Here is a 14,380-nt window from a genome sequence, read left to right as displayed (position 1 = left end):
AATGGTTGCTGTTCTATTCATGTTTTGGGTGCTATTTACTGTGCTTGTTATAAAAAAAACTTTCTGATTAAATTCCCTAAGGGCTTTAAAATAAAATGTATACCGTGCAATAGGGAAAGGGACATGCTTACTTTAAAGCCATGACAGTCTGCTGAAAATCACCAAACCATCAGCCCAGTTCATAATTACAAAGACACCACTGGTTACATAGGTTTCTGATACGATTAAAAGCATTTACGCTGTTCTCATTTGCAAATGTGTATTCGCACACTTCAATCTCTCGGGACTGTCTGGTGAGACATCCATGCAAACTGTGCAATTCTACAACTAAATTATTGCACAGTATTGTAGACTGCTATCTTTTTGACTTGGAAATTAATCCCTTAGCTGCTAAGGACTATATGCACACTTAAGCATATACTGTTAGGCAGTGCAATCAAAAAGTTTGTTAAAAAAACTTTTGGAAAGGTTATGTCTGCATGTTATCTGTAATTATGTGCATTGTGAGCCAGCACCTGCCCCACAAATAATTTCACTATGGTAACACATAATGACGATAAAGCTTCTTGATTCTTGATGACGGGATACCAAAGTATCACATCTTTTAAAAAATTCTAACTAGGGCTGGGCGATAAATCGATTTAATTGATTAATATGAATTTACAATTTTTAAAGATTTTATTTTTGGAAAATCAGGATTTTATTTTGCCAGTGCACTCATTGGGCTTTCATGAAGAGAATAGCATGCGATGCAGAATATATGTTTAGGAAATGTAAATGGGAAACTTTTTTTACCATAATACAAAGCATTTTAATTTACTCATTTATTTCTTTTTTTCAAATTTAGCCATTTAAACGAGTGAAGTGAAGCCTGTCAGCTCATTGTGTAAAACCTCTAGCAGCAAACATTTTGTTAGACTTTCATTGTTTACAACGGCAGGGCAGCCATCTTGGTTTACAAGCATGTTTTATAGCTTGTATTTAGTTGTACTTTGAATTCAGGTCAACTCCCAGACAAAATGCTTGACATAAAAACAAGTTTTTAAAATAATCTCTTACATTTTTTTTGTGAAACAAGAAGGAGGGGAAAAAATCGACTAATCAAATTTGGTATGGTAAAATCTGAGATTTTATTTTTAAGCCATATCGCCCAGCCCTAATTCTAACATACCTGGCAAGAGATGAAACAGCAGCTTTAGCACGGCTACAAGAAATATGTTGTTTTTCACATGCATTTGGATCATTACACAGTTTTTTTCACTTCTTACTTCTAACTAAAATAAAATCTTATGGTCTATAACGCAAGCGAATTTTCTGGTAAAAATTAGTAAAATATTTCTATGAAGAATATGATAACTTTTAGATGGGCATGAAATCAAACCATTCAAAGTATAATTTAAAACACTAGCTGAAGCGCTGGGAACACTACATGATTTATCATTGTGTATCCAATACAGTTCAGTTATGGTGACGACAGCCTGGCGCCCAATACTGCCGCCATTCAGATGACTTTCCTGAGGTTGCTGTCCACCGAGGCGTCCCAAAATCTCACGTACCACTGTAAGAACAGCGTGGCGTACCTGGATGCTGCAACAGGCAACCTGAAGAAGGCCGTGCTGCTGCAGGGCTCCAACGACGTGGAGATCAGGGCCGAGGGCAACAGCCGCTTCACCTACACCGTCATGGAAGATAGTTGCTCGGTATGCACTCTTGCTAGTACGCACATATTTGGAGTCTCTGGGGGTGACGCCTCATGTTTTAAATGTTCTATACGATTGTTTTTCCTTCCTGCAGAGACACACAGGACAGTGGGGTAAGACAGTGATCGAATACAGGTCACAGAAGACCTCCCGACTGCCCATTGTGGACATTGCCCCCATGGACATCGGTGGAGTAGACCAGGAGTTTGGCGTTGACGTTGGGGCGGTTTGCTTCTTGTAGAGGATGAGCAGCTAACAAGAAGAGGAAGAAAAAGTGGCTATTTGGAAACAATACAATAGGAAATGAAAGAGGAGCGCGCTTCAGTAAAAAGGAGAGAAAAAGAAAAATCAAGACACTTTTTGCTCAAATGGGACTTCTTTTTTAAATAAAAAGTGCTTTTCCAAGTCGAACTCCGTAGGATATCTGCACTGAATGGCACCGACAAACTGTCCTTCGTGATCCATCTGCAGCTTTGCCTTCAGTCATCTCTCCCTCCCCCATGGACACCCTTCACTCCCTAAAACTCTCCCTTTTTGGCTAGTTGTGAAAAGACCCCCCCCCCGCCCCCCTCACCCAACTACCCAATGTTGTCTTTGAACAAAAGGAGGAAGTATGATGAGAAAACAGGAACATACCAGGGAACAAGAGAGAAAACAATGTGTTGGTGTTATTTATTTATTGTTTAGCTAAGGGTCCCAGGTGTGCTAGTTTGTTGCAAAATGAAAAATTTATATTTAAAAAAAAAAAAAAACGAAGCCTCATCCACTCACTGACTCCTGTTTTCTGATCATCCCATCATTCCTGTGTCACAAACCAATAAATCATTTTTAGTTCTTTGAAACCAGAAATATTTCAGCATACTGTAGAAACTGCAGACTTTCCTGTTCTTCCAACCATAGTGTGTATCAGAATTATTGTGTACTATAATAAAGTCAATGGTGCTATTGTTGTAAAAAAAAAGTTTGTGTCTTTAAACGACCCGATACTCATATATAGTAACTTGCATATATATATATATATATATATATATATATATATATATATATATATATATATATATATATATATATATGCAGTTCCTAAGTGGCCCTTTCGTCCTGGGATTTTGGATTTCACTGTGAATAAGGACCCTTCTCACATGAATACTAAATTAATCAGTGTAGTTAGGATCAAGTGTATTAATGTTTTTAAAACATTCGATTAGGCTTTTTAATACTACCTCACCGTAAAAATAAAGTAAGAAACAAAAACATATCTAAACTTAGTTTACAGACAGATATTGTAATATATTTGGCAATATGAGACCAGTCTGCTTCCCCTCCACCTGTGTGACCTGCATCCCTCTCGGGGTGTCCCCTCCTGCCCCCTCACACAGCACACGGCCTCTGCTTCGATGTACAAACACACGCACCTTAAGTGATTTTGGGTGTATTTCACTGATGCGCCGATTCCAAGTCCAGCGCAGAGGGTTTCAAATGTGTGAGGTTGTGTATATTTTTTATTATTAATAATAGAATTATTGTTAATAATAATAGCAATATTAATTATATAATTATCATTATGATCTTGACTTGTTTTTGTTACGTTTTAATTAATGTAAATTGGAAATAAACGACGAAAACCAAGTACCAGACTGAAGTTGAGTTTTATTGAATTTCAGGTTAATATATAGTTGGAATTTATTATTATTCATACATCAGGGTTCTCGCAGACTGGCAGAACGTCAAGCTCTTATGAAAAACTGTTTATTTTTGATGCATGTCAATATGTGTCAAATAATGCTGTTTAAAGTGTCTGCTAGTTTAAAAATTCATTAAGCTTTTAAAATGAAGGTTACGTTTTTTTCTCCCTAGACTATTTCAGTGTAGGCTGGTGACTTTGAAAAAACATCTGCTTCCAGCCAAAGGTATATCTTACAAAGCTTTGATTTGTAACCATCTCTCTATAAAAACAGGACCAATAGTTAATGAACCGTGCCAAACGCTTTTCTAAATTCCCTCTGATTGGCTTGGAAGGATTTTGTGAAGTCAGACTAAAGAAATAAAAAAACCTGCACTGAGAAGACAGAAAGATATACCAGTTGGAATAAAAAAAAACTAGTCTGATCCCCTTTGTTTCAAAATCCAGTTTTGTAAAGGGTTTCGTTTACCGTCTAATCTTCAGAGTTACTGCAAGCTCAGTTTTGTTTTACCTCAGCACACATGCAGAAGAGACAAGCGAGCTTATATGGCAAGAAAAACTTCAGGTATTGTTTACAATTTGGTTTTGAAATCCAGAAAGATAAACCACACGTTCAACGGCTGTTTCACATGAAACTAGCTGGTGCCTTCCTGGCGAGGGGATCTTGATGCCGGGGCAAACAGTTGTGGTGATGAGATTTCCCCCTCATCTTAGCTGGGGAACAGTACTTTCAGAACCATACAGTGGCCTGCAATAGTCACTACTTTATAGAGTCTCCTTTTGCAGCAATTCCAGCTGCATGTCACTTGGGAGCTCGCTGCACCTTGCCACCGGGATTTTTGCCCATTCTTCAAAGCAGAATTGCTCCAGCTCCTTCATGTTGGATGGTTTTCACTTGTGAACAGCGATATTCAATCTCAATTGGATTGTGTTCTGGGCTTTGACTAGACCATTCCAACACATTTAAATGTTTCTTCTTAAACCACGAGTGTTGCTTTAGCAGTGTGCTTCAGGTCATTGTCCTCCTGGAAGGTGAACCTCCACCCCAGTGTCAAACCACAAGTTGACTGGCAGGCTTTTGCTCAAGAATTTCCCTGCATTTAATACCATCTTTCCATCGACTTGGACCAGTTTCCCAGTCCCTGAAGCTGAAAAACATCCCCACAGCATAATGCTGCCATCACCATGTTTCAGGATGGCGCTCTGATGGGATATGCTGGGTTTGTGCCAGACATCGTGTTTTTCTCAGTGGCAGAAAAGTTAAATTTTAGTCTCATCTGACCGGAGCACCTTCCTGCCCAAGAGCCACTGCTCTTCACTTCTTGTGTTTAACATTAAGTTATGGCTTTTTTTTGACCACCTTTCCATAAAGTCCAGCTCTATGGAATATACATCTTACTGGGCTCCCGTGGAGAGATCCTTTAGTTTCTGCTTCAGACCAATGCCACTCCTTCAGGGTTACCTTTCTCTCAGATTAAGAGAGCTGCTTGGTCTTTGTGAAGTGATGTTTCCTGCTTAGTGCTCAACCAAAACAGGTTGTTCATACTGACAGATTATGTGACACCTAGAGTTCATTTCACTAATTATGTGACTTTTGAAGGCAGTTGGTTGCACCAGACCTTTGAAGGGCTTCATAGCAAAGGGGGCGCTAAAACAGTTTTTATTTCCTTACATATTCTGTATATATTTTCCTCATTTCACTTCACCATCTTAGATTTTCTTTTTGTAGCTACATCTATCTTCCCATCAACTTTAAACAGCTTTCCGGTACCAGCTGGAGATAAGGATTTCCAAAACGTGACGCTGTAATCCCATGTTCCACCAATAGATGGCATATTTAAGAGAACGTGCAGTGCTTGTTAGTGTAACGTGCATTCAGCCCTTTTCCTCTGATACATACGAAAATAAACCCACTAATCCTAACCCTTGAAATAAACAGCATAATGATGGTCAAAAAATGTAAGAAGAATTATGTTATAAGATTATATCCTTAGCATTTTACCATGGAGCAGTGTTCAGTCTATGATCTGAAAATGGAAACAGTATAGCACACCTGCCAGCCCACCGAGTCAAAGCTGTCCATCTAAACTGACAGACTGGGACAGAACCGCCTTCAATCAGTGGAGTAGCTTAGAGCCTCATAGTAACTCTGGAGGAACGGCACAGATCTACGACTCAAGTGGGAGATTTTCTTTTGTTGACAAAACAAGTATTAGTCACACAAGTCCATGTGTAACGGTTTTACTTGTTACTTTTAAACTACATGCAAAACACTAGGTGTGTATGTAAATGAAACTGAACATTACCCTGAAAACACCATCCCAACAGCAACAAATGGTGGTGGAACCATCATGCTGTGGGATTGATTTTCCCAGAGCATGATGGGACAGGAATATTCTGAGTTAATAGGAAGATAGGTGGAGCTAAACACAGGATTGTCCTGAAAGAAAAAATGTTGGAGGCTTCAAAAATGTGGGATTAGGACCAAGATTACCCCTTCAGCAGAACAACAGGTGCTAGGGTATAATGGGATGGTTTAGATTTCAGCATGTTAATGTATTAGAATGGGCCAGTCAAATTTTATAGCTAAATTTAATTGAGAATCTGTTGAATAGAAAAATACACTTCATCTTTTTTTTAAGCTTTTTTAGATTTGTCAGAAGTGTATATTTTTTCATCCACTTCACAATCAGACACTATATGTTGTTCTGCTGTTTTGGTCCATCACAAAAAGCTCAATGAAATACAACGATCTTATTGTAATGCGACTGAATGTGAAAAATCTCAAGGTTATGACTGCTTTTGCAAGGCACTGCAAACATGTTTATTTAGATTGGAATCATTTGTTTTGATCAAACATGAAAGTAAAAAAAATTATGTGAAGAAAAATACAACGGCAAAAAAATTAAAACACTTAGTTAAAGACTATAGAGAGTGGACATGTTTGCATTTTAAATTGGGTTGGGTTGTCAGCATTATCAGCAAGCAAAAATGGATCTGAAGGTTTAAATAATACAAAATGTTCGTCGAAGGCAGCAGAAATAGTTTTCATTAAATTAAGATATATGATTTGTGACTAACAGTGAACACCCACATTGCTACACACACTTTGCTCACTTCGGTTTTAAAGGTCAGAGAGGTGTCCAACCACATTTCCCCCCTTTAGCCTTTGGTTTATCTACATGATAACGACTGACTCTAATTTACAGTGTCTGAGCAGACATTGTTCAGCCAGCCTCTCTCTGTGGGTTACAAAACATGCATACAACATTTAGCACATCACAATTCACAGAGAGGCAACCTATTCTGAGTTCTGCTCCTGCACTCACAATGGATCAATTGTCTGGTAAAATCCAGGTATAGTTACATCTTAACAGTCTGATCTAGCAGTCTGAACACGTGTTAAACATAAATCAGTCCATTTAATTCTCTATTAACTCTTTATTTTCGCAAAAATTAAAAAAAACACAACTTGATTTTCATGACCAATTTATGGAAACATTGACCAACATATAAGTAGACATCATTTTCAGCAACAGGAAAAACGATTGAAAATAAAAAATAAAAAAGATTTATGGCTTTAGATGCACCCTCCGATTTCTGCAACACCAAAGATTTTTCTTAGTATGTACGTTACATCTAGTTTTGACACTATTCACAAGGCATGGGCTGGTATGAGACTCTCAGATATCAAATTCCCGTCCTTGAGGGCCGGTGTCCTGCAACTGTTAGATGTGTATCTTATCAAAGCACACAAATCACATAATTAGGTCATTAGCAGACATTTTTGTGGAAATTGGATACCATGGTTTCACATTATCGTATTCCAGCCTACAGGCAGCTGCTTGAAAAGCACATCATCTCTAAAAATAGTTTCAAAACAGTGTTAGCTTAATAAGAGTAATGGGGTTAATGTCCCTCAGTTTCCTGATCACAACGTTCTGCGTTTCCCGTTAACAGGAAGAAATGCCAGAAAGTCACATTTGCATTTCTTAGGAGCAAGAAAAAGTGAAGCAGCCCTCTAACAGCCAGCTGTTTGGCAGTGTGCAGCAGCAGGTGGGTGAGGGGAACCACAGAGTTTGTCTATACTAGAGGAAAGTCTGGGGATTCTAGCAGTTTTCTGGCACCCCATTTAAAAGAAACTTCAAATCTCAGGAATGGTGAGATGGAAAGTTTTAGCTACTTTTAGATCATAAGTTTTTCAAACCGCCCCATGCCAACAATACACCAACATGAAAACTTTTACGGTCTGACTGAAAAAGAAAATAACCGACACAACACTACACTTACATACATTTTATTTTCATTCACATTGTGTTGATGGCAGTATGCTGATTTTCCACAATCACAGATTCTAGTTCTTCATCTTAATTTACTTTTTTTTTAAAAAGGATTTGTGTTATTTGAATGTCAAGAATAGACAAAATCAACAAACACTATGATTTGGTCAATTGATTTTTTTCAGTTTGTACACGTTTTTGGCAAAGATAATATTGTAAAGAACGCCTGATGTTGTGACACCTTGTAATGGAGAAGATAATTTAGCTTTTATTATTAATTTCCTGACCAAATTGGAAGTTATTGCCCTAAATGCATGTTTATATACTTGCAAATAGAGATAGTTATTTTTTTACATTTCTTATTGTTGAAGAGGAAAGACATTCATGTTTAAATATAACACTAACCTAAACCCTTTGAGGAAATTACAGTTATTTGCACAGTAAATATGATTACAACACCCTCAACATAAATCAATTAAAACATGGCTGTTAATCCAGTGGGGTTTAGCTCAATATGTGGAGAAAGCTGGAGAAGAAATTCATTAATTTTCACAAGGCAAGCTTTGGACATTTTAACAAAATGAATAGTTCTTTTAATAATGAATGATGTGCTTATTTTCTCTACGGCTTTAAAAATAGAGTCTAGTCTGATAGAGCCACTGTGTTAAGAGGACTTAAACTGTTGGAACCAATAGTTCCAACGTGAATAAATATGAAAAAATATTTATACATGTTCATTATTAAAACAAAATTGGAAATGAATAAATCCATGTATCCATATCCATGCACCTATTTCAGATATTTCAATAATTTATTAATATATTTATTAATTACATTTCTTGTTTGTTTGAATTTGGAGTCCTTATATGTCGAAATTGTATCTGACGGTTTCAGTATTTATTAAATGAATTCATGCTTGCTTTCCTGCAGTACACCATTAAATTCTCATTACTCTCACTGTGGCTTGTCAAATATAGTATGACCTCTGTAACCACTGGTGGAACTGATGTGCCCACAGTATTAAGATAGTTTAAAAAAAGTAGTGAAAACATGTAAATTATGTCTGTATATAAAATCCCACATTTATCAAAACATACTACATATTCATTAAATTATTTCAGATTTAGTTTTGAATTGAAGTGTTCATTTCATGTTTGAGCCTTTTGTTGAACTCTGTTGGACCCTTAAGGGCCAACGATGGACATGAACTAAAGCAATGATCAGTTCAGAGGGTAAAACCAGGGCTATCAAAGTAAGACTGGCTGTGACAATGCCTAAACACACACACACACACACACACACACACACACACACACAAACACACACACATAAACCAAGCAGCAAGGAAAGGACACACATCTGAATTTGCACACCTGACAAACACACTCTAACTGATTAGTGCCTTTCAAGTGTTCATTAGGGGTCAGCTGGTCAGCGTCTCCTAATTAGAGCCTAATGAAAGATAAAAGAGCACAATATGAGGCATGGCGGGAGAAGAAAAGAGGGGCTACAAAGGGAGACAGAATGAAAGTTCAAAATATTTCTTTCTCCACACGTAGTCTTGTTTCATCTTTACCTCTGCTGCGCTTTTATAACTGCTTCTATTCTCTCAATGCAGACAGTACAAGTTAAGAAATACATAATTTTTCGTACTAAAACTGAAAAAAGAAAATGCAATAAGAAAATAAATGTGTAGAAAAAGAACTCCAAAGGAATAATCGAGGGGTTGTAAAAGGGTCATTTCCTCTGCGCAGTCATCCAGCACAGTCGGCCTACAGTAACTCAGTGTTTGAGAGTCTCGCTCCGTAAAGATGCCGCCTGATTAATGAGATTGAACAGCATCCAGCTTAGAAACCGGTGCTCAGAGTGTCTGTCTCCGTAGGGGTCTTACGTGGGCTGGGTAGACTCTTCAGGTACTCCAAATGCCTGCGGGCCTCGGCCTGGTTCTGCCGAACGTAGTACACAACGTACACAATGACCATGAAGAACCACACAAACATGGTCACCAGCATGGCTACATCTGTGGTCTTCCTCTGCAGACTGCAGAAGTTCACGCCGGAATCCAGCAGTTTGACCAGCGGCTGACCCGCGTGCTCGCCCGGTGATCCCGGGTCCTCCCACCGGCTCCCCTCACCCACGCCCCGCACAGAGCTCTCGCAGATGATCCCGTTCACCGTCTCGGGCTCCAGGTTCAGAGTCTCCATCAGCTCCTGTAGGGTGCAGTCACAGTGCCAGGGATTGTGGTACAGCCGCATCTTGGCGCGAGTGGACCCAAATTCCTCCCTGCTGGCCTGCCTCAGCTGGTTATGTGAGAGGTCCAGCAGGCGCAGGTCGGATCCCAGATGCCGCAGAGCCCCGGAGGAGAGAGAGTCGATGCGGTTGTGGGACAGGTAGAGGTCCCGCAGGTGGACCAGGTGGCTGAAGGCACTCTCTGGGATGTTCCTGATGTAGTTGCGCTCCAGGTGTAGGGAAACAGTCTCCGGGGGGATCCCTTCAGGGACTTCCCGCAGTCCTGCGTCTGAGCACAACACAGTGGCTGTGTCCCAGGCACAGTGGCATCTGTCTGGGCACTGCGGGGTTGCTTGACCCCATAGAGTTGAGAACAAGAGCAACACGCACAGCCATGAGCAGAGATCCAGCCCTTCACCTGTCCCCCTTCCTCTTCCTCCACTGGTGGCGGCGCATCTCTTCTCACACAAGCCTGTGCACATCGCCTCACCATATCCCCATGACAGACACCAGTTCCCGATCAGACTCGTCGCAGCGATGCAATAGGAGAGCCCGGCAGGATGGGGCACAGCGGGATCAGAGAAGAAATCCTGCAAACACATGTGATCAAAATGAGCATATGTGCAGAGCATAATGCAGAGGAGTAAATGCTCACGAATGACAGAAATGAAAGGAGCTAAAGATCTATTCGGCACAAAGATGTCTTTATGGGGCAGCACCGTATTAAATCATGTAAAGACACAATTATGTGCATGACAAACACCGTATATGGTGGTTGACTGTAATAATTTCAGATTTATGGAAGATGCAACGATGCATTTAACCGCTGTGGCTTGCCCTTCTAATCACAGTCTAAGCAGCTGTAATGATAGCCTAAGTGGCCTAGTAAGGTTGCAAACCCCTTTTTGCATTTCTGCATTAGAGGGACATAAATCATCAAATGCGATTATCTCAACTCCGTCCTCCCTACTTTCTGTTCTGTCCTCCAAGCCCAGAATAAAAGGTATCATATTATCCTGATCAATACATTTTCATCTCATTTACCCTTCTATTTATGTCTCTATGATACCAGGGCTGCTTAATCATGCTGCAAGGGTTAGGCGTGCTACGCTCTGTAGAGACAGAGGCTAGAAAGAGAGGAATCAATAGCCCAAGTATTGCCTGTTAGACTATAAAGGATAAGAACATCAATCCTGGTTGATTCTCATAGTGTCAATAAGCAACAATATTGGGAAAACATCATCCTGTGTGGTCTGGGTGCTGCCATCTGCTCACCGCTCCCGCATTTAGAAGGCAAAAGTTTAAAAAAAGCAAAGATAAGGGCACAAAACGACTGCTGAATATGATCCATGTTTAATATGAGTTAAACTATTTCCAAACCAACAAGCCTCACCGTTGTGAGTTCTTTTGTGTTTTTAGTCTGTTTGGCTCTGTAGATGTTTTGTTGTAGTTTTGTTTTTTTGTTTTTTTACAATTCAATCAGATGTTTCCAGAGCCGCTTTATTTTCCTGAGACAAGTGCAGCCTTCCTAAAGCTCATGTTTCTATAGCACAGAAATCTCAACAGAGTGCTTGAATTTGATTACAAGAATACCCTCTCAAATGTCAAGCACCCCGTGTTTTCATAATAAAACCAAAACTGTCATGTGTCTCTACTCTTCACTGGAAATAGAAATATTATGCTTACAGGCTGGAACCTGAGACTTTTAAATCTGTCCTAGATCTGTCTGATATGTTTGGATTAAACTGGGAAAAAGCCCGGTGTGTCCACCAAACTGTGGTAAAAGAAATAAAAAATTCCAGGCACTACACATGGTTTTTATTAATGTAGTGAATTAATGTATGCTAATCTTCCATTTGCAAAATAATCATCTGGAGCCAGGAAAACAATGGGAATTGAAAGGGAAACGGAGGCAAAAGAAAATACAATTAAATGGTGAATTAAATAGATTTAATAGGTGAATTATGTTTAGCATTTAGAGGAAATTTCAGACACTATAGGATGAAGTTCAAAACGTTTGCAATGCAATTAGACTTAAACCGCCTTAATTTAGGTGAAGGCTGCCTTAATGTTTCAAACGGTTATGATAAAAATAAAAGAGTTTTGTTTTTCGTTTCATGCGTCTCAACTTTTGCATGGATACATCATACATACATTACACAACTTATAATGTAAATGTTTCTGCAAACAGAACAGCGGCAACTGATAGAGATAAAAATAAAATAACATTTTACGCACACAGTACGCAATGCTCGGCAAACAAACTTACCTTTAAAAACAGTTTAATATGAAGTTTGAATCCATATGGAGGCTGGAAGCGCGGTTGTTTTCAGACTCCGTTCGCGGTTTATGTTCGCATTTCGTCCAAACCCGTCTTCCCTGTGCGGATCCACGCGCGGAAACGCTGCGCTCTGCTGCCTGCACACGGCTCCATCGCGGACTGTCTCAGCGGTGGAGGCAGTTTTAGCCGTAAAGATGTGGGGCAAACTCTCTCTCCTCCTCCTCCTCCTCTCTTTCCCTCTCCCTGGCGGGTGTTTGTAAGAGGCAAATCCAAACACGGAGGGGGTGTGCCATCATCATCTCTACCTGCCCCCGGCATCCATCTCGCTTTTCTGAGAACACCCCGGGTACCTCGCTATTAACTTAATTACCTTTTGCCATAATTAGATTCTTAGAATCAGTCTTCCAGAAAAGCTGATTGAAAGAGGACAGGTACTTGGAGAGATAAGTTAGAGATAGAATACAAATAAGTAATAGAATCACGTACGGACCACACACAGTGCCAGCAGCCACCCAGTCAAAGATGCGTAAAGCCTTACAATAAATTACTTATTTTATTGCAGTTACACACTCTTACACTGAAAAGTTGAAGCTAACTTCATTTTCAGAACAGTTATTCAGTGGGGAATGTAAGGCAATAACTGTTCACAATAAAAGTGTTGGGATAATAATTGCTCTCCCTGCTGTTATTTCTTTGTGCAAACCCAAATTTTAAACATTTCACAGGGTTGGTGCATGCAGAGAGAGAGAGAGAGAGAGAGAGAGAGAGAGAGAGAGAGAGAGAGATCTCTGACTGACTCTCTTTTTTCCACAGGAGTTCTGTCTGCGGAGTGTGATGAAAAAAAAAGCAGATTTTTAATTCATGTCTACAGGAAACCACTTGATTTTAACTGTTTTGGACCATAACATGTGCTTGTATAAGAAAGAGGTGCCATGATGCCATGGACTCTGCCAAGATCCCCAGGGCCTTTGGCAGAGAGATGTCCCCACAGCATCACAGATCCTCCATCATACTTCACACTGGGAATAAGGAGCTTTTCACTATGTTTAGTAAAAGTCTCAGATGCAAATTCTCTTTATAAACGATTTTTATGCTTATTGGGAAAAGGCTTTTTTGACGTGACTCCCAAAAACCCAATTCGCCTGTAGACAGCGTCATCCACCAGATAGTTGTTATGGTCGCTTGATGACCCCAAGATGTCGTTCTCCAACAGGTTTGAACCTCACTTACCATCCAGTTTGTCGTGCAACTTAAAGCGTAGAGCATACATTTAGTTAATGCTTCTATTACATTTACTTCAAAGGTATTGTTTGGGGAATGGCACCAAAAGGGATTTTGTTCAAACCAATGTTTTCAACACATTTTTTTTTCGGACTCAATAAATGTGGTCAAATTAAAAGTAAAAAGCAATAATTTGCTTCTCCAATAAAAGTTTAAACCTTTTATCGCATCTTTACCAGGCAGCCAGTAAATGAAGCCGGAAATATTTGTATTCAATTCTTCAGCCTTCCTATTTGACTTGAGCTATATCACCTCTGTCTGAAAGCAAAATTGAAACATATCAGTCATTGAAGGTGGATGCCAAGTTAAAGGAAAGGCTTTATGACCTATAAGTGATGGATTGCCTCCAGAGGGAAGAGTACCAAATCAATATAAAACTGTCAGGAGCGATTACCTTCATCCCATGACAAATATCGGTCCTGATGGGATAAGCCTCTTCCAGGTAACTGAGTCATTTAATTTAAAAGTGGAAGTTATGTTAATCATACTTCACAGGCATAAAATCTAGTCATAAGAGAGTTTTTGGATCATGTTCTGTCTAAGAACTATCATAAGAACAATGAAGGAGGAAAGACGTAGTGAAACAATGGTGTTCTAGTTTCACTGACTTGTAGAACATATTTATAGCTTTCGTTTTTTAAATAATTCAGCACCATCTTACTTAATCGACCTGCTAAACACCCAAACACAGCAAAGCGAAACATGATCAGACGGCCACTTTTAAAATGACAGTAACATTAATATTAAAATGCTACAAGGGATATCATTTTGTAGTAGTTGCTTCAAAGATGTAGAAAAATAAATCACCTCTCCGTGCTACATTCAAACAGTCCAGCTAATTAAACCTCATCTTTAAACAAGTCTCTTGTCTTCAACTAACTCACTATTCTTTATACTTTGTCTGTTATTTCAAATTATGTGTATATTG

The 14,380-nt window shown here is 39.3% G+C and overlaps 2 protein-coding genes across 4 annotated transcripts in view; one reads left to right on the top strand and one right to left on the bottom strand.

Annotated features, from left to right (window-relative positions):
- The window catches only part of col2a1b (collagen, type II, alpha 1b), a 62,654-nt gene extending 59,993 nt beyond the window's left edge, over positions 1-2,661 (top strand). For all 3 annotated transcript variants that reach the window (XM_021319898.2, XM_021319897.2, XM_021319896.2), the window contains 2 exons: positions 1,458-1,700; positions 1,795-2,661. In XM_021319898.2, coding sequence (XP_021175573.2) covers positions 1,458-1,700; positions 1,795-1,941 — 390 coding nt within the window. In that variant the 3' untranslated portion in view covers positions 1,942-2,661. The remainder of the gene's footprint in view (positions 1-1,457; positions 1,701-1,794) is intronic.
- Positions 2,662-7,768: 5,107 nt separating this feature from the next.
- Positions 7,769-12,480, bottom strand: LOC105930886 (leucine-rich repeat-containing protein 3). The gene is made up of 2 exons (XM_012869290.3): positions 12,160-12,480; positions 7,769-10,480 (listed from the first exon to the last, which is right to left on the bottom strand). Exon 2 carries the CDS (start codon positions 10,370-10,372, stop codon positions 9,509-9,511), a length of 864 nt encoding a protein of 287 aa, XP_012724744.2. The 5' UTR covers positions 10,373-10,480; positions 12,160-12,480; the 3' UTR covers positions 7,769-9,508.
- Positions 12,481-14,380: the final 1,900 nt, after the last annotated feature.

The sequence above is a fragment of the Fundulus heteroclitus genome, chromosome 20 (assembly GCF_011125445.2).
Source record: "Fundulus heteroclitus isolate FHET01 chromosome 20, MU-UCD_Fhet_4.1, whole genome shotgun sequence".
Classification (NCBI taxonomy): Eukaryota; Metazoa; Chordata; class Actinopteri; order Cyprinodontiformes; family Fundulidae; genus Fundulus; species Fundulus heteroclitus.
Note: the sequence above shows the minus strand (reverse complement) of the source record. Positions and strands in the feature narration are given on the sequence as shown.